This window comes from Tyto alba, unplaced genomic scaffold (genome assembly GCF_018691265.1).
Source record: "Tyto alba isolate M040663 unplaced genomic scaffold, T.alba_DEE_v4.0 Super-Scaffold_30, whole genome shotgun sequence".
Taxonomy (NCBI): domain Eukaryota; kingdom Metazoa; phylum Chordata; class Aves; order Strigiformes; family Tytonidae; genus Tyto; species Tyto alba.
Window position 1 is genome coordinate 5,620,333 of NW_024881305.1, and position 27,780 is coordinate 5,648,112.

The window sequence follows — 27,780 nt, forward strand, 5'->3', positions numbered from 1 at the left end:
TTTCAAGGCCACCCTCAGCGGGGTGGCTCAGTGGCAGACGAGCATGGATTGGGCTTAGCTGTTCCGACTCCAAGTCAGAAAGGGGAGACTGTTGGTTCAGCTGCTCTGGGGAATTTGGTCTGTACTACATAAATGGATATAGTGCCAGTGAACACCAGTGCCTATTGCCTAATCAGCCATATAGGCTGCTAATAAGTTGTCATACTAATTGTCATGCTGTGATAAGTTCCTGCTGCTGCTGAAAATTCATATGCAAAACATTACTCAAAACGTTTCCTGTTTATCTCCGTTAATTGTGGGTTCCTTCTACTGTCCTGAGCCATTTGCAACCCCAGATGTGGTGCTCTAATGCTGCAGGAAAAGGAGGAGAAAGTCCCCCCCCCCAAACACACCCTCGCTGCGCCTCTCTGGGTGTGCTCCCCCCGTGCGCTCCCACGGACCGCGAGTCCCCCTGGTCTGCTGAAAGCCAGTGGTATTCTTTATTGCTTGTGCATAAAAACACTTCAGACCATCTCTGGTCTGCAGGTACTGCCCTCTGGATGAGAAAGATTGGAATCAAAAGTGCAAGATGCTCTAGAGGGTTTTTTCAGCTGCCTTTAAAATAAAATGAGATTTTTTTTTAAATGCGCCTTCTGGACTTGGAGAGCCAGCTGTGTTGGAAGGGCACTGGTGGGACTGGGGCTGTTGGTGGGCTAAGCCACTTGAGCTCCTGTGGTTCCCCAGTCTGACCTGCTCACTCAGACCCGAGCCTCCAGCCCAGCCACTCCATTTGGCATCAGACAATTCCTCCTAAATCACCTCTTGAAGCTGAATTTAAGCAAAAAAAGGGTCAAGCTATAGCAAATTGTGGTAGCAATAAACAGTGCTGCTTGCTGATGTCTTGCTCTGATCCTCAAGGTAGAGCCGGTCCCAGTCGCTGCCGCCTCTCGGTCCCGCATCCTCAGATCTGGCCCTCCCAGCTCGGGGAGGACGTGTCCGGGGCCGCGCTGTCCCCGCCGGCGCTGCCCTGCGCGATGCTGCTGGAGGTGAGGAGGAAGGTGGAGTAGGCGAGGTCAGCATCCTCCTTGGAGCTCTGGGGATGGACAGGAGGACACTGTGAGTAGCCAGGGACAGACAGCAGTGCGTGGCAGGGGAAAGGGCAGCGTTACGTGGGCTGTGAGCTTCTCGGGGTGATACAGGTAGGTTGGGCGAGTGGGATGATCCAGAGGGTCACGCCGGTGCCGATGCAAAAGCATCCCACCTTTGCTCAGCCCTGGGAAGACCCCAAATGTTTGTGGGTTTGGGACTCTGTGGCATGCCTGTCCCTGAGTGTTGGCACCCAGCTCACCTGCCCTAAAGCTGCTGGGTTTACTGGTTTCCTGATAGTTTCCTTTATTGCTCCAGTTCAGCTCTTGGCACCTACAACACCTACATACGGCCTTTGGTTAGGGACTTTTAATAAGAAGGGCTTGCATCTGGCACGTTCACCTCCTGCTGAGTGATGCCACTCGACCATGATCTTAGCTGAGGGGGGGGGGGGAAGGCAAGGGCTTGCTGGGGCCACAGGAGCAAGTCACAGCTCTTGCAATGGCACAGACTGCCCTGCCTACCTCTGCCCCCCAAAACACTGCCTGTATGGGGGGAAGGCTGGGAGGTGGGATGTGCTCTGGCTTCTGGCCATCTGCTTATCCAGTGTTTCATACTTATGGTAAAAACCCAACCCCAACCTTCCTGAAGCTACCTGCGGCTGACTCGGTGCACTGTTTGAAGCAAGGTAACTGCTGTTATAATATCTGTTAAAACATAGGGTCAGGAAAGGGTTAAGGTCCCCCCCCAGAGGCTGATCTGCAGCAGGTGACTGGATCCAGGAAAGATGGAGAGCACCTGGGTATACATAAGGACCCTGGGAGAAGGCAGCTCCTTTGGCAGAGGCTGGAGGGCTGAGCTGGTGTCTCCCAGGTCAGTGGGCTCTCTCCTGCCTTCTCTTACCCTTTTTGCCTTCTTTGCCTCAGCAGCACTTTCCGGGGCGGCCGTGGCAGTGGTGAACTCTGCAGAGAGAGAAAGAGAGGTGTTAGGGTGTGGGGGCCCTTGGTGGGCAGGCTGTGGCTTTTGTAGGGTCCTTCTGAAACCGTTCTGTGGCACCCCTCGCCCCAGAGACGGAGAGCAAGCCCGTCAGTCAGCGACCTACCTTCCCCTCCTATCTGAGTCTCCTGGCTCTCCTTCATGCAGGCGTTGTTACTCGCGCTGTACTCCTTCACACTTTCGAAGTCCGACATGCTGATGTTTGTCCTGTAGCTCCCGACGGACACCAGGTCTGTTAAGAGGAAGGAAATGAATACCCCGTGCGCTCGCTTGGAGTCGGTGCAAATGCATCAGCATCCGAACTGCCTCTGTGCAAGGAAATGCTGTGCAATACAGCGTGCAAAGCCCACGGAGGGGTGGTCTCTGTCTCAGCCCAGGTGCCCTGTACGCTGGGTGCTAGAGCCATACGGATGGAGTCAGTGGGAGAAGCAGGGTCCCTCCTCTGCCCATCGCATGGTGGGGTGCCAGGGGAGCAGCTCAGCCCAGCAGAGACTGCGGCACGCACGAGGTATCACCTGCGTCTTAATATTGCTGACACTTCTGGAGAGACTAGAAAAGGCAGGGACTCACCAGATCTCTTTGTCTGCCTGTATTTATAAACAGCAAAAGCTGTCACAAGGATCAGGAGCACGGCACCAACAAGGCCTATGCTTAAAGGAAGTGGACTGAGGCCATGGCTTTGATCAGAGCTGGAACAGAGGAAAAGATATATCACTAAGGTATGAAATATATATTTTTTTTTAATTACTCAGGACTGAATAATGTATATGAATGTCCAGCAGTCTAAAATCTGTATAGGACGGTGAATCTGAGTGGGCGTGATGCAATTCAGTTAACAAACTGGGTCCTGGCACATAAATAAAATAAAAAACACATCAAAATGTAGGACAGAGGTTGTGCTGAAACAGCTACCTCAGCAGCTTAGTTACAAATATGTGAAGGAAAGCTCTCTAATCTTGACAGAAGTATTTTTCAATTAGTTTTTCTGTACCTGGAATCTCTAATCATTGCCTTCTAGGATTGTATTTTCTTGAGCTAGAGATTAACTTCAAGATGTCTTGCCTTTTCCTGTAACTTCTTTGCTTCTTTTCATCTGATGTTTTGGGTTTTTTTTGATGTTTTTATGTTTCTTCAGGAACAAGAAATTGCTTTTTGGTTGCTAAACCACACACATAGGGTGTAAACACAGTACTGACAACAGATCAATACAGACTTCCCCAAAATAATAAATGACAGAGGCTTAGAGGGAACTAACCTTTCAGAGGCAGCTGCATTGTGTACTCCAGCATCGCTGTTGGCTCTTCCTTGAGCAATAAAGCCTCCCTCGGCGTGGCTGGGGGGCTCGGCGTGGCTGGGGGGCTCGGCGTGGCTGGGGGGCTCGGCGTGGCTGGGGGGCTCGGCGTGGCTGGGGGGCTCAGCATGGCTGGGGGGCTCGGCGTGGCTGGGGGGCTCAATGTCCAGGATCTTTAAGTTGTGGTTGGCACGGCTTCCTATAGCTCCTGGGGAAGAAGGGCGGTTGGTTAGTCGCATGAGCAGCAGCGGGGAGATGGTGACAGAAAAACTAATTGGGTGCATTTGGTGGCTGTGGAGCTGCAGTGGGTTTTGGCTGTGTGTGAGAGGCTCTTTAGAATGGGGTTTAGAGACTTGAAATAATCTCATTCCAAATAATTTATTGCAAAAATCTCAAGTAGGCGCTGTCTGCCTATATACTTTTTCAAAAGTCCTGTGTTTCTAAATTCTGCCTCTGATATTTCCAAACCAAATTTTGAGTACTTGGTTTGCTTTATTTTCTAGCTCTTTGCCTGCCGAAGGCAACGAGATGAGGCTGTTTCTCTCTGCTTTCACTTTGAACATTATCCCCTTAGGATGGTTGCATGTGGGATATCTAGTGCTATATATTTTCTCTGCTTCTAACAATATTCTTACTTGAGAAAAACATTAATTCCGAAACACTGCACCAAAGCTGATACTAAGCCCCTTGCTGTTGGTGATAGCCCTTCCTTTCCTGCTCCCTACTGTTTTTCTGTTTATTAAGATAAAAAGCTCCCTGGAGCAAGATGCTTCTCTGAACTATATGCAGTCCTACAACTGACAGGTGTCAAATGCTGCTTAAACTAAATGATGCTACAGATAATAATAGCAATAGTTAATAAGGACAGGGTTAAAGTAAAAATGGTGTGGAAAGAAGTGAGTTTTAGATTGCTGGGGGTTTTTGATGACCAGGGTGCAAAAACCAGTGAGTGGATGAAAACATCTACGGCAAGCAAAATCCGGGGGATCTTGGCACGGAGTCGGGGAGGCTGCCTGGAGGAGGGTGCTTCTGTTTTGAGGTGCTGCAGCCTAGTGGCTGTGGAGAGGACTGGGCTGGGCTGAAGGCAGCGTGATCGCCAGCCCTGGGGACCAGGAGAGCCCCTGCCTGCCTTGGCCTGGGAGCTCACCTCCAGTCACGGTCAGGTATGCCGCCATGGTTTCCCCATAGACACCGTTGCGCTTCACTCCGCACCAGTACCACCCTTGGTCCGTCTTTGCCACCGGGTTGAAGCTTAGGACAACGGTCTTGTTGTCAGTGTCACAGGTAACACCTGGCCCCGGCTGCCTTTGGTCGGAAGCAGACATGGGGCTGCAGCCGGTGTTGGTCCACTTGCACCAGTATTTCTGGTAGGAGTAGTACTTGCATGGATAATAGCAAGTTAAATCAACCCGTGAACCCACTTGCGCCTCCACTTTCTTCTTTCCCTTCAGTCCAGGTTCTCCTGCAAGGACCAACAGAACATCAAGGCTGGTGTTAGTGCTTTCAGTGGTAGGAACAGTGGTCAGCAGCGCTGCTAGAGATGGTGAACCAGGAGATGTATTTTTGAGGGAAAGTGCTCCTGACATTGATAAATTAATATCAAAGATGCTGTATATGCATCTCTAGAGGAAAACTGGGAGTTTTTTTGCAAGTCTTAAGAAATACTTGCATGAGAAACTTTTGTGAATGTTTTCTCATAAAACTGAAAACTCGTGTTTCCATTTTAAAGGTACTGGGGTGTGGGGCGATTGGCACAATATTTTGCCTCATGAGATAAAAGTTCAGAGTTAGAGCTCATGTATCTTCCCCAAAAGCCAGGTCTTTTTCTTTGTGGTGCTTAGGAGGTTGTTTTGTACCTACTGAGCGGGCAGAGAACTGTCAATGTGCAAACCCTTACCGTCTACGATCATCAGCTCAGTTGATGTTTGCTGCTCCTTCACCTCATCTGTCATGCACCAGTAATAGCCTTGGTCATTGTCACTCAGCTGGTTCAGGATGATGGTCGTTGTCGCATTATTTGGGCTGTCGAACATGGCCACCCTTCCTTCATACAGACCCGACACGTACCCAGAGTTGTCTACGATCCGAGCACACCCATTCTTTCTCCACTTGCACCAGTACCTCACTGAGGAACGTTTCAGAGGGTCGTAGTGGCATTCAAAAGTTACTGACCCTCCTTTTACTCCAGTTATTGTAGGCTTTCCTTGAGGAACTTTTGACTCTGGAGACAAAAATGAAATTAGCACCTATACATGTCTAACATTTGTCCACGTGTTGCTCTCCCATGAGAATAAGGAGAAAGTTGTTTTGGCAAAAGCAAGGCTAGGTAAAGCTCAGGGGTGCAAATGGTAGGAGGCTGTCCTGGCACTGCTAGGAATTGACTCCAAAAGATCTGTCAGGCCTTCTTTTTTTTTTTCCCAAATTCACTCAGTGGTTGCTGTCTTTGTGTACTGGCATTTCAAAATTTTATTCCCTCTGCTAGGGGAAGGATAGAGCTTTTCCTTTCTACATCTGTCATTTTGAGATTGAAGGAAATAAGACTCGAAGAGACAGTTTGCTTGTTTCAAATGTGTAGCCAGAATTTGCCTTCTGGAGTTCTGGGCTAGCCAGACTGGGGAAAATAGATAGCCACTGTCTAAGTGTTAATACAAGCTTTATTAGTGATGGTTTAGCACATTACAGATAGTTAAATGAATAGAAAGAAGTATCTAGGTAAGAGGATATGATAATAGCACTCTGCATAGGGAAATTAAAGTTCTTGTTAAATAAAGTGAGACTGCTAGTGATGTTTCTAAAGCGAAGCAAAGATGCAGGGAAAAAACACTGAAATAGCTTACCCTCATAGACATGCACATCCAGTTCCTTTGTTTCTCCATCCTCCCCATAGAAGCCAACCCCACAGACGTACAAGCCAGAGTCTTCCCAGCCCATCTGAGTTATCACGACGCTGAACGAGCCTGGATCGTTCTCATTGCTCATCAGAACTCGCCCTGTGTAATCCTTAGCAACGTCCCCGTAACTATCGATGATGTTCCGGCAGCCGCTTTTGTCCATCTTGCACAAGAATTTCCTTTTGCTCTCATAGTCCTCCCCAAAGCTGCAGGACATGCTCAAAGTGCTGTGCAGCTTCACGTAGAAGAGCTCAGCTCCCTCGGGCACGTGTGGGCCTGTGCGTACAGAGACACCAGTCACTGCCTGCTGCCGCTAACTGTCTGCACCTCCCCTCTACCTCTGAAGGCTTTATTTTTTTAGCATAGGGTTTCCCTCTACTTTATGATGATCGTGTGCCACTCCTGGTCAGAGCACAATCTACCCAGCCGTGTCCCGTGTCTGTCACACACGGCAGGACTGAGGGCTCCATGCCCTGTAGCAGGGTTTCTCCCAGACCCTGCTTGCCAGGGGCCGTGCCAGGAGTTTGCACGGTGCTCTGCACCCTGGGCCTTGCCCAGCAGCGCGGTGCCATCCTGCACACCGTGCCCCTGGGGACTTGGGCACGGGCCTGGCTCGCACCCCCTCAGCCGTGGGTTGGGGGTACATCGGAGTGATGGGCGGTTCTGCCCTTGGACTGCACCTGCCTAAATTTTAGTGGCTGAGAGAGGTCAGCAGAATCTAAGCAATGCTTGCGACCTTGAAATGATTTAATCTGATTTTTATGCCAGATTTTTGGTCAAAAAATCAATTCTGCAAGGGCACAGTGGAAAATTATGCCAGATTTTTGGTCAAAAAATTAATTCTGCAAGGGCACAGTGGAAAATTATGCCAGTTTTTTTGGTCAAAAAATTAATTCTGCAAGGACACAGTGGAAAATTATGCCAATTTTTTTGGTCAAAAAATTAATTCTGCAAGGGTACAATGGAAAATTAAAACTGCTGTTTCCTGAAAGCATGGGGCATCTTAAGCTCATAGACACTGAACAGACTATCTGTGGAGCCTTATTAAAAAGGTGGGGTGGGGAAGAGGAAGTAAAAGAAAATAATACTTTAAGGATCCTCAAGACTGTAGTTACCTTTAGAAACGTCCAGACTGACTTTGTGGCAGAGCCCTTTGCTGTTGACACCCACACCGCACTGGTAGGTGCCTGCGTCTGCCATTGTCAGCCCGGAGATGTTAATTTGGAAGTTTTCTGCCTGGGGGTAGTCGGTGATGGAGGCTCGGCCCTGGTAGCCTGGGGCAGTGTAGCCGCTGGTGGAGACAATGGTCATGCAGCCCGTGGCCGATTCCCTGCACCAATACTTTCTGTCGTGTCTGTTCACGCTGGTGGGAGGGTAGAAGCATTTCACGGTAACCGACCCGTTGAGCAGGCCGTATACCTGCCGTGGTCCGAACACAGGGCTTGAGACTGCAGGAAGAAAACGTGCTGGCTGTAAATATCAGCAGTTCTGCACAACCCGCGGGGACTGCAGGGCGGGTTGGGTGTGTCGGGGCAAACGCGGAGCTGGGGCCGTGCAGCATCACGAGCCTGAAAGGTCCCACGGCAGTGATGGGCACTGCTGGGATAAAAACACTCCCTGAACCCTGCTCCCTGCTTAATAATGTCGCCTCTGGCCTTAGGCCACCCACAAGACCCGCGGCCCAGACAGATTACACTTACTTGATGCCTTGGAGGGGTATCTGCTGCTTGCAGACTCAGCTGGGAGGAAGGCAAGAAGGAAGACAAACGCTAGTAAAGCCATTTTTCTTGCATTCCCTGGAAAAGACACAGAAGTTGGTGAATAAACACACTTGTAAAATGATTAAGTTAATAGAGTAAGTCATCTAATAATCCTCATGCCTGGAGGATACGAGGGTTGTGGTTACTAGAGCTAGAGAGAAATACAGCGTTTAATTGCTTCTGCCAAGTAACTGAATGGGAAAGAGGGAGCTGATAACTCTGTTCTTGCCTGTGTTGCTGCATGGCATCGTGACTGCCCGTGGGTCTCATCCCAACACCCCAATCTTCCCTTCTGTAAAGTGAGGGGAGTCGTTCTTATGACAAACTTGGTTAATGCAATACCTGGAAGGCACCAATGTGCCTGTCAGAGCAGAGTGTCCCAGGGACAGCGTCCCCTGGGCAGGCAACAGCGGTGGTGTGCACAGCATAAAAAGCTATTTTGGCCAAACCAGAGGAGACTTGATTCAAAATGAGAAATGGTATCTGGTTCTACACTTGTAAATTAGAACAGCCCATCACAAGGCTGAAGTCCAAAAATGGCCCAAAAGTGCTGGCAGGAATGAGTGTCAGGTGGCAACATGGAGCTCGAACGCGCCTTGACCCTTGCCAGGAGATAATACAATATAGTTCAATAGCTAGGGTCATATTTTCTTTCAATGTTGTTCATGCAGTGAAAGGAAGGCTTGTTCACTTGTGAGCCTGGGTGCCAAAACCACTCCTTAGGAAAACCTGCTCTCACAGAATCACAGAATGGTTTGGTTTGGAAAGGACATTTGAAGATCATCCAGTCCAGCCCCTCTGCCACGGGCAGGGTCAGGGGTAGTGAAAGTCACTAGGTCATGCTGCTCAAAGACCTGTCCAACCTGACCTTGAACACTTCCACTGATGGGGCATTTACAGCTTTTCTGAGAAACCTCTTTCAGTGTCTCACCACCCTCACCATAAAAATGTCTTCCTTATGTCATAGAGCAGAGTTCTTGTCAGAAGCCTGTATTTAATTACCGCTCTTTCTTTCCCTGGTCTCTTCAAGAACACGCAAAAAAGAAAAAGGGTAATACTTTCATGTCTACTTTTTTTTTTTCTTTCCTTACCTAATGGTAAAATTAGAGATTCAGGGATTTACCCCTCACCCCCATGCCTCCAAGGATCAGACTTAAACCACATAAAGCACTGTCCCACCTGCATAATCACCCAAACCTACTGCACCAAAATTAACCCTTGGCCAGGACTCTGCGATGGCTATTGGGAAATGCCAAACCAAATTGTGTGTCTCTTGAAATGCGTCTGTAGTCTTCAGGATGGATATTTCTGACCTTCCCCTTGTTTTGGTCTGTGCAATGGCTGAGAGGAATCCCAGGCTCTGAATTCACTAAACCATTTTTTTTTTTGGCCTGAATGGAGTGTGCTGTTGAACGTTGCATAGTACAATGACGGGAATATACATTTCCTGAGCATGGATGTTGATCTACCTGCCTATTCCAAGTTCTAGAGAAGATGATGGGTGCCAAGGAAAGTCTTTATAAACATTTAGAGGAGTTTGATTTCAGGGCGTCAAGTGACATAATTTTATTAAGGGTAATTCCCGGCAGAAGGAGAGGTCTTTTATTTCCGTGTTAAGATGAAAGGTGTTCTGTTGTGCTTTCTTCCTTGTATTGTGATTTCTAACTGCTCTGTGGCCACTTGTCCATGGCTAATAATTAACTCGCTGAGCATGAAAAATGCTCTTTCATACATGTCCCAGAAGTAGCCAGCAAGACAAACATAACACATTCTGCAGAAAGCAAACAATATGGCACAGAAAGGGCCTTGATATTTGCCCCATGTTAACAGCAGTTCCTCTGGCTGATGGTCACCTCACTCCCTTCCATCCCTCGCTCTGCAGAGCAAGCAGGATCCCAGTTCATCTTTGCCCTTCTTGGCAAAATTTGAATAATCTGTTAGATTCCAAAGCAACTGACCACTTCAAGGTTAGACAACATAGATTTTTCAGGTAGGAAAGGGTTACCAAGACTTCTTTTTTGAAACAAAGATATGGCGATGTCCAGAAAGACGTGTGCAAGTGTGGTGGCATCAGGGTCTTCATATGCATGTTAGAGCAGGAAAGAATTTTTGCACCTCTGTCTCTGTGGTCACATGTGCACTTGTGTCTACACAAGAACAATGGCTTCTGTGTGTTTGCATGACCAACAACTGCAACTTCTGCAGCTCTGAGTTGCCTCTAGTCCTGTTTTCTCAGATGCTGTTAAAACTTCCCCCCCTCACTGAACGAATGGAGAAGACACCCATGTATAGCAAGTCTGAGCGAGCACAGCCACTAGTTACGTAAAACTCTGTGCTGTATTTCCATGCTGATCCCCTGAGCTGGATGGCTGGAAGCTCCCTCTCTGCTGCTGGTTGCACTCGGACAGGGACACTTCCCAGCCCACAGAAATGGTGCAAATGAGCTTTACTGGTCACTCTGCAACGAGCAAGCGCTGTTTGGGATGCTGGAGGAGAATTTTATCAAGCTGTTGGTAAAAGAGCTCTAGTTCTTTCCTGCTTTCAAAGAACCTTTGCTGCTGGATTTGCCGTCTCTAGACAGAGCACAAGGTCTAAATGTCAGAGCTCCAGGGAAGAGAAAAGGCTGCAGAGCTCATACAAAAGGGAGTGCAAGTAAGTGGCTGTGCAAGCGATTTGTATTTATGCTTCTGCAGAGGGAGGGGGCGGTGAAAGGAGAGAGGAGATGGGACAGCAAAGGTTTACAGGAGACTATAGAAGAGTCAAGAGGCTTGAAACCAGAAGGAAATGCCATGTATGCCACCTCCAGAGGAGTTGGGAAGGGAGTTTATGGTGAGTGTGCTGGTAGGTCTGCAGTGCTCTCATCCTGCCCTGCGCCCAGTGACGGTGCCCACTGAAGACCCAGTCCTGGAAAGGGTGAAGTGCCTATGCCCAGCTTGTGCTCCTCCTGCCACTCAGCTGCAGCTTCTCATTGGGCTGTCCTAGCTTTTCAGGAGTAGCGAGAGGGGGGAAATAGTGTTCCTTTGTTACTGTATTGGTGAAATCTTGCTTGGAGCTGGCAGTGGAGGCAAGGCTACAACTGTACCAGTATGTTCCCTCTGTATCTGGCAGCACCAGCTGCTTCAGAGAAAGGTAGAAAAATCTGCCCCAGGCAGCGATGCCATGGCTGGTCCCGAGGGCTTTCCCTGAGTCCTGGTGGGGGTCTGGTGGTTGGCACAAAGCACGAGGCTTGTGCAGTGCTCCCCAAACCTTCCAGCAGAAGCTGCGTTTGGTCACCCCGTCTGGGAATGGTTGCACCGGCTTTAAAGACCAGTGATGATCTGCCACCCACTTTTCCTGGCAGCTGGGTGATGTGGGTGGTTTGGACTCACTAGCCATGTTGGGTTCCCCTCTGCGTGTGTCCACATCTGCTTCCCCCTCTTGCAGGCACTGACCTGCGTGTCCGGGTGCCTGTGCTGGGTTTCTGATCGCTCTCGGAGCAGGAAGGACTGAATGCATGAGACCACCGTGTCCCCTCGGACTGAGGGATGCTGGAAACCTCTCCCTCGGGCAAACCTGGTCCTACCACGCTGCGGCAGGACAGGCCACCAGGCCCTTGTCCGAGAGCTGCTGTGCGTGGCACTGTGCGTGGCCATCGGAGCTCCTGCCTGCACCAGAGCTGCCAGGCAGGAGGGATCGTGGGGGCTGACAGGCTGAGGGAAACCAGGACGCACAATCTGTGCTTCATAACGTTCACACTGGAAAAGAAGCTGCTGTCTTAAGCCCGACGCATGAAAGACCTAGTGAGAAACTGTGCAAGGCAGCGCAATGGGCTGGTCGGGTGGAACGTGGGGAGGGAACCCAGTTATTCCCGGTAGGAAGGTGTCTGGGCAGCACGGGGCAAAAGCTGTGGGTGGGAAGTGCTGGGCTGGCAGCGTTTTGGGGCAGCCACCACCACTGACATTTTGGGCTTCAGCTCGCCCGCACTGTCGGGCCAGTCACTGCAGACAGCCAGGCTGTCTCTGGGGTTAGTTTAAAGCGTTTTGATCAGGCGAGTGGGGATTAAAACCTTGTTTGTACTAGTTCTCCCCTCTCCCCTTGCTGTGTGAGACTTGCAGAGCAGCAGCCGTGGGGAAAGATTTCAGCTGCATGAATGTGTCTGGTGTTTTCAAAGTCCCTGTTGCAACAACAATCCTCTTTGGATTGTGACCAACTGTGGGCTGGGGCTGTACTTTTTTTTTTTTTTTTAGCTAGAACTCAAATCTTGGTTTTTGTGTATTTACTTTCATTTAGCATCATCAAAACTGCCAGCTTCCTTCTCTTCACTATCCCAGCATAACAGGTTTTGAACGTTTTGGAGCACAAAACCAGTGTTACAGGTGAACTCAGGGGATGGGAGTTGGCATGTTGGTGCATGAACTTTCCATTCTTAACCCAGGCCCGTGGACACCAGTGTCACCAAGATCAGGCAACAGTGTTGTATTGCCCGGGATGCTGGGGGCTGGGGGGTTGGCTCCATGCACTCTGGCTGTTTGCAATATGCTGCTCTGTGTGGATAATGCAACAGGGATTTCAGAGAATTATATTGTACAAAATCAGATAGAGGATAGGCTAATCATTAGCAAGATTAATACCAACAAATCAAAACACTTAGTTTAAATATGCTTAGAAACAGATATAGCCATTGGCAGGTAAATGGCATTAACTTTCTCCTAGCTGCCCATTTCCATGCTCAGCTTGGGGTGCCACGTGTGTGACCGTGAGCGTGGGTAGGGCTGCTGAAACCCCCACCCAGGGCAACTGTGCAGGGGTGTGAGGGCATGAGAAAATCGTGCTTTCAGGTTTCCAGCAGAACGTGTTCTCTGACTGGGTTAGCTCGTCTAGATATCATTCATTACAAGACCCTCTCTGCGTTTCTGTGGTGCTTTTGTGACTATCAGTCCTAGGGAGCAGTATCTTCAGATTTACAATGATTTGAAAGATAAGAGGACCTGACCCCTGAATTATGCAAACCTGAGCAAGCAGCTGCTCTTGCTGGGTATTAAACACGAGAGTTCAGTTCCCAAATTCTGCTGACTCAGCTGCAGTGTTGAGCTCAGAAACTGGTATGCTCCTAAAGCAGCTTGCCAGGGATCAGCAGAGTCCAGTCCATTAGCTATTAACTATTGCTCTTAACAATGACCAGTGTCAAGGCCTTGCTATGGGATCAGCGAAACGTAAACATTTAGTTGTCACATTTGTAATTCTAGCCCAGGAGCCCTTCTGATTTGCAGGATGTTTACTGTTGTTCAAATATTTGAGAAACAATAATATATAGAATGGGGTAGTATTTTTTTTTTTCCCCCCTCAAATCCTTTTAAAGCAAGACTTACACCATGAGGAAGCTGCAAACTGTTGTAGAGACAGGGGTTATACTGTGAGGAGGAGCACTGGCACATGTGCCTGGAGTGATTTATGGAGGTGTTGAAGACTTCTGTGCCTAGAAGGGCACAGCAGCAGACTTCTGGCTGCACAGGACTGGGGTTATCTACATCTTTATACTACCCATCAAGGTCACTGCATAGATGGTCTTCCTGTGAGTTTTATTTGCTGTAGTGGGATGGGGAAAAGCCACCAATTCACTCCATTTTCATGGAGTTAAAAAGATAAAAGATCAAGCTGACCTAAACATACAGAAAAGAAATATGCCATGTTCCAAACCAATGCCTCCTTTACAATATGGAAAGAATAAATAGGGGGTGCTAATTTTGTGATGCAGTGAGCAGAAACAGCTAGGCAGATCTAATTGAAGATCATCAGGAACTACTAAAAAATCAGCAGTTTTTAGGAATTTCTGAAGTACTTGTGACCCTCCTAACTAAGAATGTTTGTAAGTGCCAGTTAAAAATTGGCCTATATGAGCAATATATTCCAGAAAACAAATGAAAAAGAATAACCAGACAGCCCTCATGGCAGTGACTGAAATTCCTGCTGAGATTGTGCTGCTGGCCTAATTTTATGTTCCTTTAAACTATTAGATATACAAAACACTAACTTGTGACCTAATTTTGTGTCTCTTTAAGGTGTTAGACACCCCATGCACCATCCTGTTGCATTTCAGATAAGAGTGTCATGGTTCGCTTGTTTCTTATTTTTTGTTTCTTGTCTCTTGGGCTGGAAAGTGAAACCAACTTCAGTGCTATTGAACTATTATTCTAGCTTAATACTACTCATATTGCAAGGAACTTGCTATGATCCAACAGTACTTACTGTGCAGCCAGTCTGTACGGTGACAGTTGCTGGCTGGGTGGATAATGCCAGCACACGTATTGTTAGCAGAAGCACAGTTGTTATTAGAAGGTGGTATTTCTCTGTACTTCAGATGAAATGTATTAAAACTCCTATATGAAAGTTTCCTTTACAGAGTAAGAATCCAGGTGTGCAGAAACCCACCCCTTCACTGTTGGCCTAAACGTGAAAAGAGTCTGCTAGCTTTCTCTTATTTCAGTTTTAGGGCACCACGTGCATCCCATTCACTTATGTTTCAGTATCTATATCTTTCTTCTAACTGTACAAACTTGATAGCTCTTCTGAGCTCCGTGTTTAGGACATAACTGCACCAATTCTCCTCTTAAATTTCAAAATCTGCATCCCAGTGACTATCTCCACACTGTGATTCAAAAAAACTGTAATGACCATAGACTGAATTGCAACAGCTTAGATTGCTACAGTAATGTTTACTAACATTTGTTATTTTCTGCATTAAAACTCAGTACAAATATTGTAATGATAATTAACCTTTTTTTTCCAGAAAGGAAAGATTAAAATTCTACTGCAGAGAAGGAGACATAGACATCATAAGCCTGATCCTATGCTTCTGACTTTCTTTCAAAAGAAATCAGCCTCCCCTCCAGCAAGACCCGCACACCTATTCACTGCGGTTTCGGAACTGCTGCTTCCCTTCACGCAGGTGTGAGGAAGCTTAAAAGTGTCTCCAGACTTGTATTCTCCTTCCCCATCTCAAAGTGGTAGTACAAAAGACTTTGCATTTCAGAAAGATAATGAAGCACTACTTACACTCCAAATTACTTCTGCAGGCTGTTTTGTACTTCTTGCCTTTTTCTTTTAGACCGCCCGCTCCTGGTTTTGCTGGCATCTCGGTGACTGACCCCAGGACCTTCTGCGAGTGTCCTGCCTCCCTGCCGCTGCTGGACACGGGCTCTGGCAGTGCCAGGCTGTTTTAAATACTCCTTGTACCTCTAGCCCTGCATTTCCACCTGTTGTGCCTTAAAGGAATAGCATCCAAAAGCTCTGGCAGGCGAGCACGGCCCCACGTGAGAGCAGGGAAGCCGGTGCCCGTCCCAGCCCCACTGTCACTTTGCGGGCGCGCACTGTCCTTTCCATCCCAGTTACACACCACCCCTGCACAACAGCCACCCCAAGGGTGGGCTCCCAGCCGTGCCCCGGGGCCCCTCTGCATCCTTTAGGAAGGAGTGTGGTGGGTACAGGGGGTGAGGTGGGTGGGAGGTGCTCTGCTCTGCTGGGAGCAGGGTGCCCTTGAGGCAGCTCTGTGTTTGGGCAGGACCCGGATAGCCGGGGCAGCCACGATTCCGTGGTTTGAAGATGGGTGCCCAGCCCTGGCACAGAGACCCTGGGGGGCTTGTGGGGTCTGAGGACGCAAGTATCCAGGCAGCCCCCTCCTCTTTGGCGTTGCAACATCACCCTTGAGCTGTGACCGCCTTTCCCCTCATCCCGGGCAGGAGAACCCCTTGCTGCAAGGACTGACCTGGCTTCTGGTTTTATGATACCCCCAACCAACAGTGGAATAGATTTGTAGGTCAAATCGGGATGAAATCAGGTGGGTTTTTTTTAAGTTGTTGCACATTTCTTGGAAACCAGTGTCCCTGAGAAGCCCCTGGCTGGCCATCCCGGCAGAGCAGGCCTGTCTCCCTTCTCTGCTCTCTCCAGCCCCTCTGCCTCCTCTCAGTCTGGGTGGGAAGAGTTGGTCTTGTCAGTGCAGATCAAAAACATTGTAAACTCTTTAAAGTGAGAAATAATTAACAGGAGCTTTGCTGCCACCTTCAACCTCATTTCTTTGCTCTCCTGCTATAAGCATGTCAGAGGCCCAAATAAAAATTCCTGGTGAATTGTGGGGTTGTCAGAAATGGAACCATATGAGAAAGTAAAATTAATGAAGATTAAAGTATTTGTATTATGTGGGATGAATCATTAACTTGCTTTACCTTGTACTAATGATGCAAAAGCAGAAATTTTTTCTAACTAGAGGGTCACACGAAGCTTTTCTTATCTGATCTCAGAAAGCTGATGAGCTTAAACAGGATGGGAGCTCCAAGTGTTTCTGCCGTGCCTGAGAGCAGTGAGATCCTGACCTGGAGTTGGGATGTTTAGCAAATTTGTCAGATCTTAAAGCCAGCCTCAGAAGCACCTTTCCTCTAGCTAAGGATATCGAGCTCCCTTCTTTCCGTGAATGTGCAGCTTTTGTGGTGAGGAAGGAGCTTTTGAGGCGAGGAAGGCTGTTGCTGGGCTTGCACAGGATGATCTGGTGGGGATCTTGAAGTGAGAGAGCAGCCACCATCTCCCTTCGATGGGAACACAGGCTGAGCCCCCTGCAAGCCACGTCCTTCCCACCGGTGCTGCTTCTCTGGCTGCTGTTGGCATTTGTTTTTATTCTTGGGCATAGAGTCGCGCTTGCTTGGCTGCGACAGGCACAGGTGTGTTTGCTTTCCTATACCTCCCGCTCTCCCAGGCACCTCTCCTTTGGGTGAGTGTGTTGGCTGCCCCATTTGCCTTGCCTTGATCCCGCAGTTTGCACAGAGATGTGTTTTAAAGACCCTGGGCTTGTCGAGGGTGGTGAAGGAAGAAGGTGGTGTGGCCGGGAGCAGAGGCAGACCTGGCAGAAACCACCCAAGGGGACCTGCTTGTGCATCTTGGGGAAAGAGAAGTTAGTCCAGGGTGGGTAAACAGTTTCTTTAACCAAGCTACTGTCTTCACCCTTAAGGTTTCTGGTTAAAACCATGCAAATATATTTATATATCTGGTTAAAACTCATGCAAATATATTTACTTGCCTTAACAGAGGAGGAAGCGTCCTCCTGCCGCGTCACAGGTTCCAAAGCGCTTTGGCATATCCAGAAGACAAACAACTCTGAGCTTGGTGGTGGTTTTTTTTTTTTTTTTTTTTGGGGGGGGTGTGGGGGGGGGGTGGGGGCAAAGCATAGTTTGCAGCATAGCATGTAATCTGAGCACACAAACCAAAGCTACTGTCGGGATCTGGGCTGCATTTGGGCTCAACTGGTTTGATTTTGGAGCTGTGGATAGTTCTGCAGGAGAGGTGGAAGTAAAACAGCACTAGAGAATTTGGGTGTCTTTTGTAGACTGAAGTCAGATACAATTTATATGTTGCAAAGTGATCCAGCAGATACGGATTTTTTAAAAAATCAGAAAATCCTCATTTTTTGCCTAACACTGAGCAAACCTGCAGCCATGAGGGTCCTATCTTCCCACACCCCCTTCCCAGCTTTACCTTTCCCTCAGGGTGCTCTGCCCCTGCAAGACAGTCAGGGTTGCACGTAAATAGCTTGATTACAGATACATTATTTTATTTTCTTCTACAAGCCATGTAGCAAGTGGCATTTGAGCAGCTTGCAGGGATTCTGTTCTCGGCTTCCGAGCGGGGCAGTGAGCAACACGTGGTGCCGGGCTCTTTGCAGTGTATAGCTGTGCCTTGGCTTTCTGCCGGGAAAAATCTGAGCTCCTATACGTGGGGGCTTCGATGGAAGGGGCTTCTGCCTCCAGACTTCATCAGTCACCTTGAAAAGTATTTTTTTGACCCCCATAGCACTACTGTAAAAAAAAAAAAAAAAAAAACAAACCCAAACAAACAAAAAAAACCCAACAACAACAAAACCCCCACGAAGCTGTGACCTGACCCTGCTTCTCTACAATATTTTTACTTATAATTTCATGGGTGTTCCTGTTTTTATGCCAAACTTGGTATTTTAAATGGGTCTGTTTCAGGGAGTCCTGAGAACAAAAAGCTAGAAAAACCTGGGTTGGAAGGGACTTCTGGAGGCAACCTCCTGCTCAGCTTAAAAGGAGACTTATCCTGGGCTTTACCCCAGGCCAGACATCTAGAAACAAAAAGCACATTTAACTTCTGGTTTACGTTCTTTTTTTAGAAGTTTTTCATAGAATATTGAATGTTTATTTTCAAGGGTTTAAGGGGGTGTACCTTTCATTCTTTATATTTTGCACTGCAAGAGCCCTTCATACATCTTCTTGTTTTGTAAAGTAAAATCTCTCAAACAGCAATAAAACTTGTATAGTTTTAGCAAGTTGTATCACTCGCCACAAAATATTCTAGGTTTGAACCATCATGGCCTTGGTTTTAAAGCCACTCTGAAGGCTTCTTTTGACACCTACAATATATTCTCTAAATAGCCTTAAAAATATGGTATCTGTAGATCTGCTTTCTGTTTGAGCAAGCCAGTGGATGTTCTAAATAGTAAGAGAATTATGAGTGTACATGCAGTGCTGTGCACAGAGGTGGTAGGTGGTTCCAGATAGTGCAAATCATCATGGTTGCTTATTTCCCTCTGCAACTGTCTGACTTTAAAATATTGTCACCTGCTTATACGATCAGAGAGTTTGGATCTAGGTGCATTATAATGAGAATATAAAATGCCATCACCAGATTTTTCAAACCACTATTCTACTAAGTTTAATATATTTTTTTTTTTTTTTTAATGGAGAAGAATACATTTTGCTGATAGGAATTTCCACAAATTTGATATATTTAAAAATATTTGTTCAGATGTTTTCTACAAGAGCTTTCCTCTAAAGAGTATTGTTATTCCAAGTGAGGCCCAGTGTTTTTCTATTTTGACAGAAGACCAACTCTTACACGTAAATTGGTCATCCTGAATCTTCCAAGGACAGCACAGATTATCTGCACAAGCAGGACAAAAGAAAATTATATGATTTTGCAACACAGTGAACAGGAATTGCTTCTGTGCAATATTGCAAGAGGTCATAAGTAATCAGATTTTATTGAAACAAGCAAGCAGGAAGAGCGATAACGTGTTTACTATGCGTAAGCAAAAACTATAATCAACCCTATAATAAATTTATAAATCTCACAGGATTTAATCCATGTCTTTTGAAATCTGTGATTCAACATCTCTTGGTAAAGAATAAAGGCAATGGTTTGGCATCAGAACATAAATCCTGAACTGTGGGATTATAATTCCTGGACTGCCAATTTGGTGTCTATCTTGTGGAGGTATTTTTGCACACTAAAATGCAAATCCTCTGCTTAAAACTTATTTTTATTCTCTTCTATCATGGAGATGACCCTTGCAGTGCCAGTTCCAGAAAATGCCCACCCACGTTTGCCAGAGTCTGTCCTGCATTTGTGCACTTTTTCTGGACTTGGTGTTTCCTCCATCGTTTGCTCTTTTTCAGGGTTCAGACCAGCCCCAACAGACGCTGCTTCCAAGTTTTCTATGGTGGTTCTTTCTTCTCCTTAAAAACAAAAACACATGCATGCAGTGGAGGGAACATGTCCTCCAATGCCTGGTTAAATATACCAGTATGTCACAAGAGACACCGGATTAGGCCCATAATTTCCCCATTTCATGCTTGTGAATAATGTATTTCCACTCACCACTGTCGACATTGAAAGTTTTTGTCCCTAAATTTATCTCTAGGATAAATGTTATGGAATAAGATATATGCATGTAGTTTTGAAAATCAGTCATTAACAAGGATTTTGGGGGCAAGTCTTTGTCAGTTTTGCACTGAGCAATCTGGATTTGGCCCCGAGAAACCTCTTGGCACGTAGCTGCTCGCACCGTGCAGGTGTCTGCCCTATATCCTTCAGGATTTCTGAGCACTGACAGAGCTGTAAATCTTCTATACACAAAAACTCAGCCTTGCTTTCAGCAGGACTTCAGAACTTCCGTTTCCTTCATTTGCTTTTTGTTTAAGCATTAAAAAAAAAAAAAAAAAAAGGCAACTTCTCCAGGCTGCAGAATGGATACTTCACTCCAGAGATGGAAATCTTCAGTGGGTCAGACTCCAGCTCATGGAAATCACAAGCAAAGCCATTGCAAAACATCAACCACAACCTGAAAGATGTTGCCTGGCCAACTTACCTGTGTCCTTTTGAAGCTTTATTTTGGCCAGGATGAAAATAGCAATAGTGATGAAAATCAGTAAAATGAGAGCCGATAACACAACAGGGAGCAGGCGTGATTTGCTTGATGAGCTGGAAAGATCAGAATTAAATTGGAGTTTGATTTGGTTATGGGCTGGCTGAGGCATCTTAATGCAGGTTGTTGTTTTTACACCAAAGAGTATAAGGGAGTTATAAACTCTGACTAAACTAAAGGCAAACAGTCAACAAAGTCAAGTAGAGATGAAATCATTTGATCTGGAGTTTGGCTTATGAGGAAAATTTCTACAGCTACCTCTGCTCTGCCTTGAGGGTTTATGCTCCCAGTGGAATGAGCCCCTCCAAAAGTAAAAGGAGCTGTTTTCATCATACAAATTCATAAGCAAGGTTCATAATCTTTCTTTGAGTTGTTGTAGACTCTCATGCTGTTGGAGAGTGTCTATGTGCTGTCTCCTTGCTAAAATTATGTAAGTGCTATCTAAGCTCCACAGGCAGACAGAGCTTTGCCAGGAATGGTGGAAAATCTGACCCTTTACAAAAAAGCATGATTTGTGACTGGTAACATGTTCTCCCCTCCTCTCTCTGGATGGCAGGGAGATACAGCTTGAGGGAGGCTGGGAAGGGATAGGAGGGTGCTTCTTGTGCTGGGGGTCACTGAGGCAGATGTGAGCTTCAAGGTGCATGGGGGGGACAGCTCAGGATATTGAACTGGATTTGCGGACTTTGTGGTTTATCTTCAGTTACACCTGATGCTGCAACAACTGATGCATCGGCACCAACTGTGCAAATCCCGCGGCGCTGGGCAGTGGCCACAGCTGGGGTGGAAGGTGTAAGAGCTGCTCGCAGCCATCCCGTGCAACAGGAAGAACCAAAGGTAAATTCACTGGGGAAACCACTTGCACTGGGGCGAGCTGCAGGACTTGCTGTAGAGAAGCACCGCGGAATAATTACTGGCCAAATTAGCTCACAGCCTTTTGATTAACCTGGTCCAAAGATAGCTCCTTATGCAACGCAGAGCACCCAAACGCTGCCCTGGTTGCTGGCTGCCTCTAAGGGCTGGGATAAAGCTTGCAGTGAACTGTGTAGCAGCTGCTGATTCACCAATGTTATTGCTCAATCTTAATGTTTCCTAATGTCCTGGCTTCACACTGAGCAAAAGAAAACAGACAGGAGCACATTTATTGACTGGAATCTGATCTACAGGAGCGACCAGCACCAGAAGATTTAGAGACAAGTTCAAAGATACATGCCGCAGACAGACATGAGATAACCTTGACTCTGCTTTTCTAATTACTAATGTCTCTTATTGGTGTTTTCAACTTGGAGCCTGTGTAGAGCTCTGGGAAATGGAGCAGACGGGTTGTAAACCACCAAGTTGGTGCTAATGAGAAACGTGGCTGTGAACTTACCTCTCACGAGAATAGATTTTGCCTGGGGAGGTTACAAAGGTGCCAGGGGGGGCGGTGGGCAGCGGGGTGCTGGTGATCTCGGTGACGGTGCCCATCGTGTATGTCAGGCCCGTGATGCTCCTCTGCGTGGTTGTGCTGTAGGTGGCTGGGCTTGATAAAGTGGATGTCACAAGAGTGGATGTTTCTGGGTCTTGTGAAGAGAAGGTTTCTACAGAGAAAATAATTTTGAGGCTTGAATATCTCTTTTTGCAGATGCAGCACATTAGATTTTCCAGAGATTTACACATTTCACCTTGCATCTTGGCATGGAATAATATGCAGCATGATATGACTAGACCCAAGCATTTCTATTTTCTTTTGAGTCTTATAGAAAGCAGCTTGGGAGTACTAATGAAAACCCATTAATACTCGGCAAACATTTATACTTTAACCCCACTATTTCTGTCTTTGCCAGCTGAACAGTTACACGGATCTGCGTATTTATATATCAGTTTCTAACACTGCAAGATAAACCAGCTTATCTTCAGAGCAAAGCACATGCCTCTGTGCTGTACTTGCTAGGATCAGGATGTTGTATACTAGGGATTTGCATCATAAATGATTGATAATATAATTCAGACTAACTAAATATTCTCTGAAAGCTCAGCTTGCATCTCTGCCTCTGAAAACCTTTACCATCACCTCAGTTACTTGCCAATAACTGTAAGGTGAAACGTGTAGCTGATGTTTCTCATAATGTTGTTGTATTTATGCATAGTACAAAGGAGAGTCTATTCTCATGCCCACAAAGAGGTAGAGGAAAGAGGGACTTAAGAAAAAGGATTTATTGTGTTCCAAGCCATCTTACCACCTACCCTTCTGGATGCGCAGCTTCACAGAGGACGTGTGCTCTGTGTGCCCGTTTTTAGCCCCGCACCAGTACCATCCTGCATCCTCCTCCCTCAGGTGGCTCATCACCACGGTGTAAGTCCCATTTTCCTGGTCGCTGCTGGCTATTTGTATTCGCCCTTTGTAGGACTCGTGCACAAACCCATCCTCATCCACGAGCAGCTCGCAGCTCGCTTCCTTCCACCTGCACAAATACTTCTTGTCGTAGTTGCCCTCGGGATCATAGTGGCACTTCACGGACAGGGAGCCTCCGACTGTGCCGCTGAGAAATTTTGGTCTCTTGGGAAAGGTGGAGGCTGCAGGTTGGAGAGGGCAGTGTTAGCGTTTCATGCTCCTCATCTGGGGCTGCGAGGAACCCGCGCAGCACGTGCAGCCCCCAGTGCCCCGTCCTACCTGCTGTCACCTGCAGAGCTACCACCCGTGGGCCGTCCCGACCACTGAGCCTTCCCATCCCACACCTGTACAGCCCCGAGTCTTCCCTTTTTAAGTCATTTATCAAGATTTTGAAAGCTCCTGAGCTCTCCTGAGGAGTGATAAAGATTCGTCCTTCGTAACTCTTCTCGACGTAGCCATCAGTGTCGGCTATGAGAGCGCAGCCAGTTCTCCCCAGTTTGCACCAGAACCTCTTCTTGCCACTTTGGCTGTCCCCAGATGGGCACAGGACCGTGACAGAGCCACGGAGCTTCCCCCAGACAAGCTCAATCGGCCCCAACACACTGGCATCTGTAGGGAGAGAGCACATCAGGCATTGTCTGCCATGCAGCCCCCCGCCAGGCAGGAGAGAGTTTCCTTTTATGAGCAGCTGATTTGGCCAAATCTGGGTACTTTTATACCCCATCGTTTTAAATATCTGGTTAATAGCACAGGGTAGAATGAGTCTATGCCTGCTGTGCGTGGATGCTCCAGCGTCTGTCCCCAGGCTGCTCCCTGGGAGCGGAGCCTCCTCTCCCCTGCCACCATCCTACCTGCCAAAACCGTCAGGTTCAGGCTGACGTACAGGTCTCTGTTGGTGGGGCCGATGCCACATCGGTAGGTCCCCGTGTCGCTCTTCTTCAGCTCTGTCATCGTCACGGCGAAGGTGCCATTCTCGGGGATGTCCTCGAGATACACTCGCCCCACGTAGTCTTTTGAGGTGTAGCCGGTTGTAGAAATGATGGTGTAGCAAACTCGGTTTCCTGCTATTTTGCACCAATATTTTCGGTCGTGTTTGTTGGCTGGCGTGATGGAGTAGAAGCACTGATGGGCGATCGATCCGCCAACCTCACCTGTCAAAAACCTGGATCCGTACAACGTGCTTGAAACCGGCTCTTTTGGGGAAAGAAAGAAAGAAACAGAGGTTGTTGGTTACTCAGACACAACCAGACCCTCATCTGGCAAAAACCAGCACAGCTCCTTTGGGGATGTGATTATGAGAGGCACCAGTGGGACACCTGGCTCAGAAAGTTCAGAGGGTATTTTGGATGTGGTGTGTTACGTTCCCTGAGTGCCACGCTATGCACTGGAGGGTAACTGGCGGCACGGAGCCACTGCCCTGTGCCACTTCACAGGTGGGGAAACCCTCAAGGCCCAAAACCCCCGTCAGCCCTGACGGTCCTGTCTGGAGTTAAATGTCAAGGGCAGCAGTTAACAGCAAACATCTAAGAAAAACCTTTGGCACTGGTGGCTGCAGTGCTGAGCGACAGAGAGCTGGGATTCTCCTTCTCAGCTCTTGCCGTGCCTTTGCTAGTTCTCTGCAGACTTTTAGCGTGCAGGAAAGTTCAACCAGTTTCCATTTTGCAGGTGGAGATGTCTAGTGTTCAAGTGAGGATTTAGCCAGGGACGTGGCTGTGTCCCCAGGTCCAGCTTTGCCTGTTCTCATCACTGTAAGTGGCGGCAGAGTGGTTTCGTGGCAACTCACCTTGCAGCAAAGCTGCTAAGAGAAAGAGAAGCACCATGCCCAGTCTTCACAAATGTTCGCTCAGCAAACTTCCGAAACCTCACGTTGGATGTGGGATTTTGTTGATGTCTGTGTTAGCAAATAGAAGAGAGAGGCTGTGGCTGGGATTGGCCAGGGTAAGCCCCCAGATCGCTCTGATGGCCGTTCGGAGCAGAGCCCCTGCATCCCTGGTGGCCCCCAGCCCCTGACATGGCCTAGCCCAAAGATAAGGGAATTTTTGAAAAGAAAAAAAAGTGCTAATAGCTCTGCGACCCACACAAGTGGGCATGGACAGAAGCATGATAGAGTTGCTTCGGTGGTTGCCAAATGTGGGACTGGGCAGCCAGCAGCAGCCACGAGACGTGGCACTTGGTCCTGCCCTGCTGTCTGCAGACCCATGGCATCAAGCCATTTCTTTTCTTTTCTTCTTTTTTTTTTTTTTTTTTTTTTTGTCAGTTCAAGAAACAATAGGAAATGCTGTGGGTCTCAGGAATGCCAACATCCTCAAATATCTCATGCCACACCCCAATTATCTTTGTTTCTTTTTTATTTTTCTTCCCTGCAGTTTATCTTTGTACAGATTGTTGTTATCCATTTTCAGATCTGAACAGAAACAGTGTTTGGGTATCTCTATTTCAGATAGGAATGACTTCCTTGTTTGAGTTAAAAATTGACTGTTGATTACTGTAATGTTTTATCCTAAAGAGTCTCTACTAAAATTCTTTGTTTGAGATTTGCATAACCCCCACTGCAGCTAAAACCTCGGTGTGCGCAAATCACGTGGTTCATTTCATACTTGTTAGTGCATCGGAATCACTTCAAAGCATTCGGGAAATATGAACAAGGAAACGACAGAGACTCAGTGCTATAGTGAACCTCATTCCCACCCGTCACGGTGCCGAGCTGAGTCCTGCCAGCTGGGGCTGGCAGCAGCATCTGGGGCTGGACGCCCACGGGAACCCACTGCTCGCCCACCCGCCAACCCCTTCGCGCTGCAGAGCGGTGGGAGACGGGCTCAGCCCTTGCACCCATCACTTGCCGTGCTTTGCACGCCTTGCACACCGCACGTTGGGGACAATACGCAGCTCCCCCAGCTGTGAACTCCCAGTTTGCAAACTCAGCTCCCACCCAGCTCTCCCCGTGGCCGTTGCTCCACTGGTGGGAAGCGTGGGACGGGGCGGCGGCGATGCTCTCTTCCCTTCTCGGCGCAGGCTGAAGCGCTGCGGTGGTGCAGCTGGCACAGCATCCTCTTCGGGCAGGTTCCCCTCCTTTTTTTTCTTCCCCAGATGTGTGTGTATAAGTGCGCAGCTGGCCAACCACATCTGCCTGCACAAAACAGCTTTCTGTGCCCTCAGCAAACAGCAGGGAAGACATTCGAGCCACCCCAGCTGTGTGTAGCTTGACACTGGGCAGCGGCTTCAACAGGGCCTCAGTAGTTTCCTCATTGCAGCTAGAGAGAGGCTGGATGGGTTACTTGAAAAATGGTGATTTTTATTCAATGCCGTAATGCCCACAAATCTGGAGGACTTGAAGCAAGGAGGAGCTAACAAGGATGTCCTGGAAGAGTTGAAAGTCCTTATTTACATCCAGAAATCTGGAATAATATTATCCCAATGCTCATTTAATCTTTTCTGATGTACACCACTACAGCTGAGCCAGTGCACTCCCTCTATTCCTCATTTTAGGGCCGGGGACATGGGCAGAAGTTCTGGCATGCTGAAAGTAATGAAGCAGTTGCCAGTTTGCAAGCTGGAGGCCCAGATTTCCTCGTGTGCTGGCCCAGCTGATGTGATCCTGAGGTTCAGGTTACCATCTGAATGAGGCTTTTTTTTTTTCCTAAGTAGATGTATTCTGGGCTGGCATTAACATGCTAAATTTTTCCCAGCATCAGTCCATTAACAACAGAGATGTGAAGTGCCTACAAGCTCCTCACTGCCACAATCACCCAGCTGCTGTCTTTTAGGATCACTTACAATTACTTCACAACCCCTTTATTTACTCCTTTTCTCACCCTGCAGCAACAAGCAGTGTGTTACCAAAGAGCCTCAAGAGAGCAGGAACCGTGCCCGCCGTGACCACCACGAAGGGCTCTCAAGCTGCCAACAAGGATATCCGGCTTTTTCCAGGAGAAAAACTTGTCTAATTATCTTGGGTAGCTTCAGCTGAGCCTGAGCCACACTCATCCAGCTGCAGCCCTAAAACTGCCGTTCCGGGGTCACCCACGGCATCCAGCGACGTGCGATTTGCAGGTCTGAGATGGCAGCTGATGGGCAGGGAGCTCTGTGAGCAGGGAGCTGCCCCATGTTGCAAATGATTTATGGATGAGGTGGAAGCTAAAATGAAGCACATTCAGCTAGGGCTTTCTGTGGGATCCAGGTGGAAATGCCCATACAGAGTGAGCACTGATGTAGGGGAGGGAACTTGGTTTCCTATCTGCAGGACAGAGCTGTCAGCTAAATTTTAATCTCATTTAATCTGAAGTTTATAGATGAGCAGGTGTTTTGTATTTTTTTTTTTTTTTTTAACCAGCAAGTAGGCATTAAGAAAAAAAAAGCAGAAAGTGAAAAAAGAAGATCTAGAATTATAAATCCCAGAAGCGCAGGCTTTACTAAGAAGTAAACCATGTATGGTTGAGGTTTTTTTTTCCTGTCTTTGTTTCAGTTTTGTGATGTGCAAATGTTTACATGATCAATTTTCTGCACCTGTCTGATTAAACCATTATCCTGCAGCCATCCAAAGTGAGCTAGCTGCTGCTACATAACTGGGCAGCCTCTCTGTGTGGGCTTGCGTAAGAACTTATCTTGTCCACATCATTTTTGTGTGTGTTCTCAGCAAAAAAAAAAAGCCAGTAATCTAATTTATAGCTTTAAAAATAATAAATAAAAAAAAGCACACTATCTTTTTTTTTTTTAATAATAAAAAGAAAATCATCATAGATGAGTTATACTACATTTATTGCTATAGAAATAATTATTTTAAATTTCAGATCTGTTACACATTGTAGGTGAAATCCATCAAAGTAGCTCATATAATTGCTGTACAATAGCATTGTACTCCAAACAATAGTATTATAAAGCGGATTGTGAATCCCTTACCTTAGACTGTGGTGCTACTGTTGCTGGAAATTTTCTCTTGCTCTGCCTCCAGTTTGCCCTTGATTTAATAAAGTGAATTTTGTAGCTTGCAGTTCAGTTAGTCTTTGCTCAGGTCTTGATGTTTAATTATTTTTTTTAAATATATTTATGTCCAGAGTTTAAAAATGGATGCACTAAATTTTTCTTAAGTCTAGCCATGCATTGCTGAGCAAACTGCGGATGGAATAGTAGAGGTGCCACCAACATACTGAGTATGGAACCCAAAACCGGTCATTTTTAGCCAACTAGTGATGTGAGTGACATCACAGAGGGGAAAAAAA

The 27,780-nt window shown here is 47.3% G+C and overlaps 2 protein-coding genes across 3 annotated transcripts; both read right to left on the reverse strand.

Moving 5' to 3' along the window:
- Nucleotides 1–455: 455 nt before the first annotated feature.
- On the reverse strand, nucleotides 456–15,238 carry LOC104366165 (polymeric immunoglobulin receptor-like). Its single transcript, XM_042800035.1, has 11 exons — nucleotides 15,036–15,238; nucleotides 7,944–8,039; nucleotides 7,359–7,691; nucleotides 6,190–6,519; nucleotides 5,250–5,573; nucleotides 4,500–4,814; nucleotides 3,317–3,560; nucleotides 2,632–2,750; nucleotides 2,168–2,293; nucleotides 1,969–2,027; nucleotides 456–1,072 (listed from the first exon to the last, which is right to left on the reverse strand). Exons 1-11 carry the CDS (start codon nucleotides 15,112–15,114, stop codon nucleotides 941–943), a joined length of 2,157 nt encoding a protein of 718 aa, XP_042655969.1. The 5' UTR covers nucleotides 15,115–15,238; the 3' UTR covers nucleotides 456–940.
- Nucleotides 15,239–18,775: 3,537 nt separating this feature from the next.
- On the reverse strand, nucleotides 18,776–27,671 carry LOC104366164 (polymeric immunoglobulin receptor-like). Of its 2 annotated transcripts, XM_009973048.3 has the most exons (8): nucleotides 27,461–27,671; nucleotides 24,348–24,455; nucleotides 23,416–23,757; nucleotides 22,844–23,173; nucleotides 22,417–22,746; nucleotides 21,563–21,770; nucleotides 20,134–20,246; nucleotides 18,776–19,501 (listed from the first exon to the last, which is right to left on the reverse strand). In XM_009973048.3, the coding sequence occupies exons 2-8, from the start codon at nucleotides 24,382–24,384 to the stop codon at nucleotides 19,293–19,295; spliced, it is 1,569 nt and encodes a 522-aa protein (XP_009971350.3). In that variant the 5' UTR covers nucleotides 24,385–24,455; nucleotides 27,461–27,671; the 3' UTR covers nucleotides 18,776–19,292. The 2 variants fall into 2 exon arrangements, with proteins under 2 accessions (XP_009971350.3, XP_032865429.2); XM_033009538.2 differs by lacking the exon at nucleotides 22,844–23,173.
- Nucleotides 27,672–27,780: the final 109 nt, after the last annotated feature.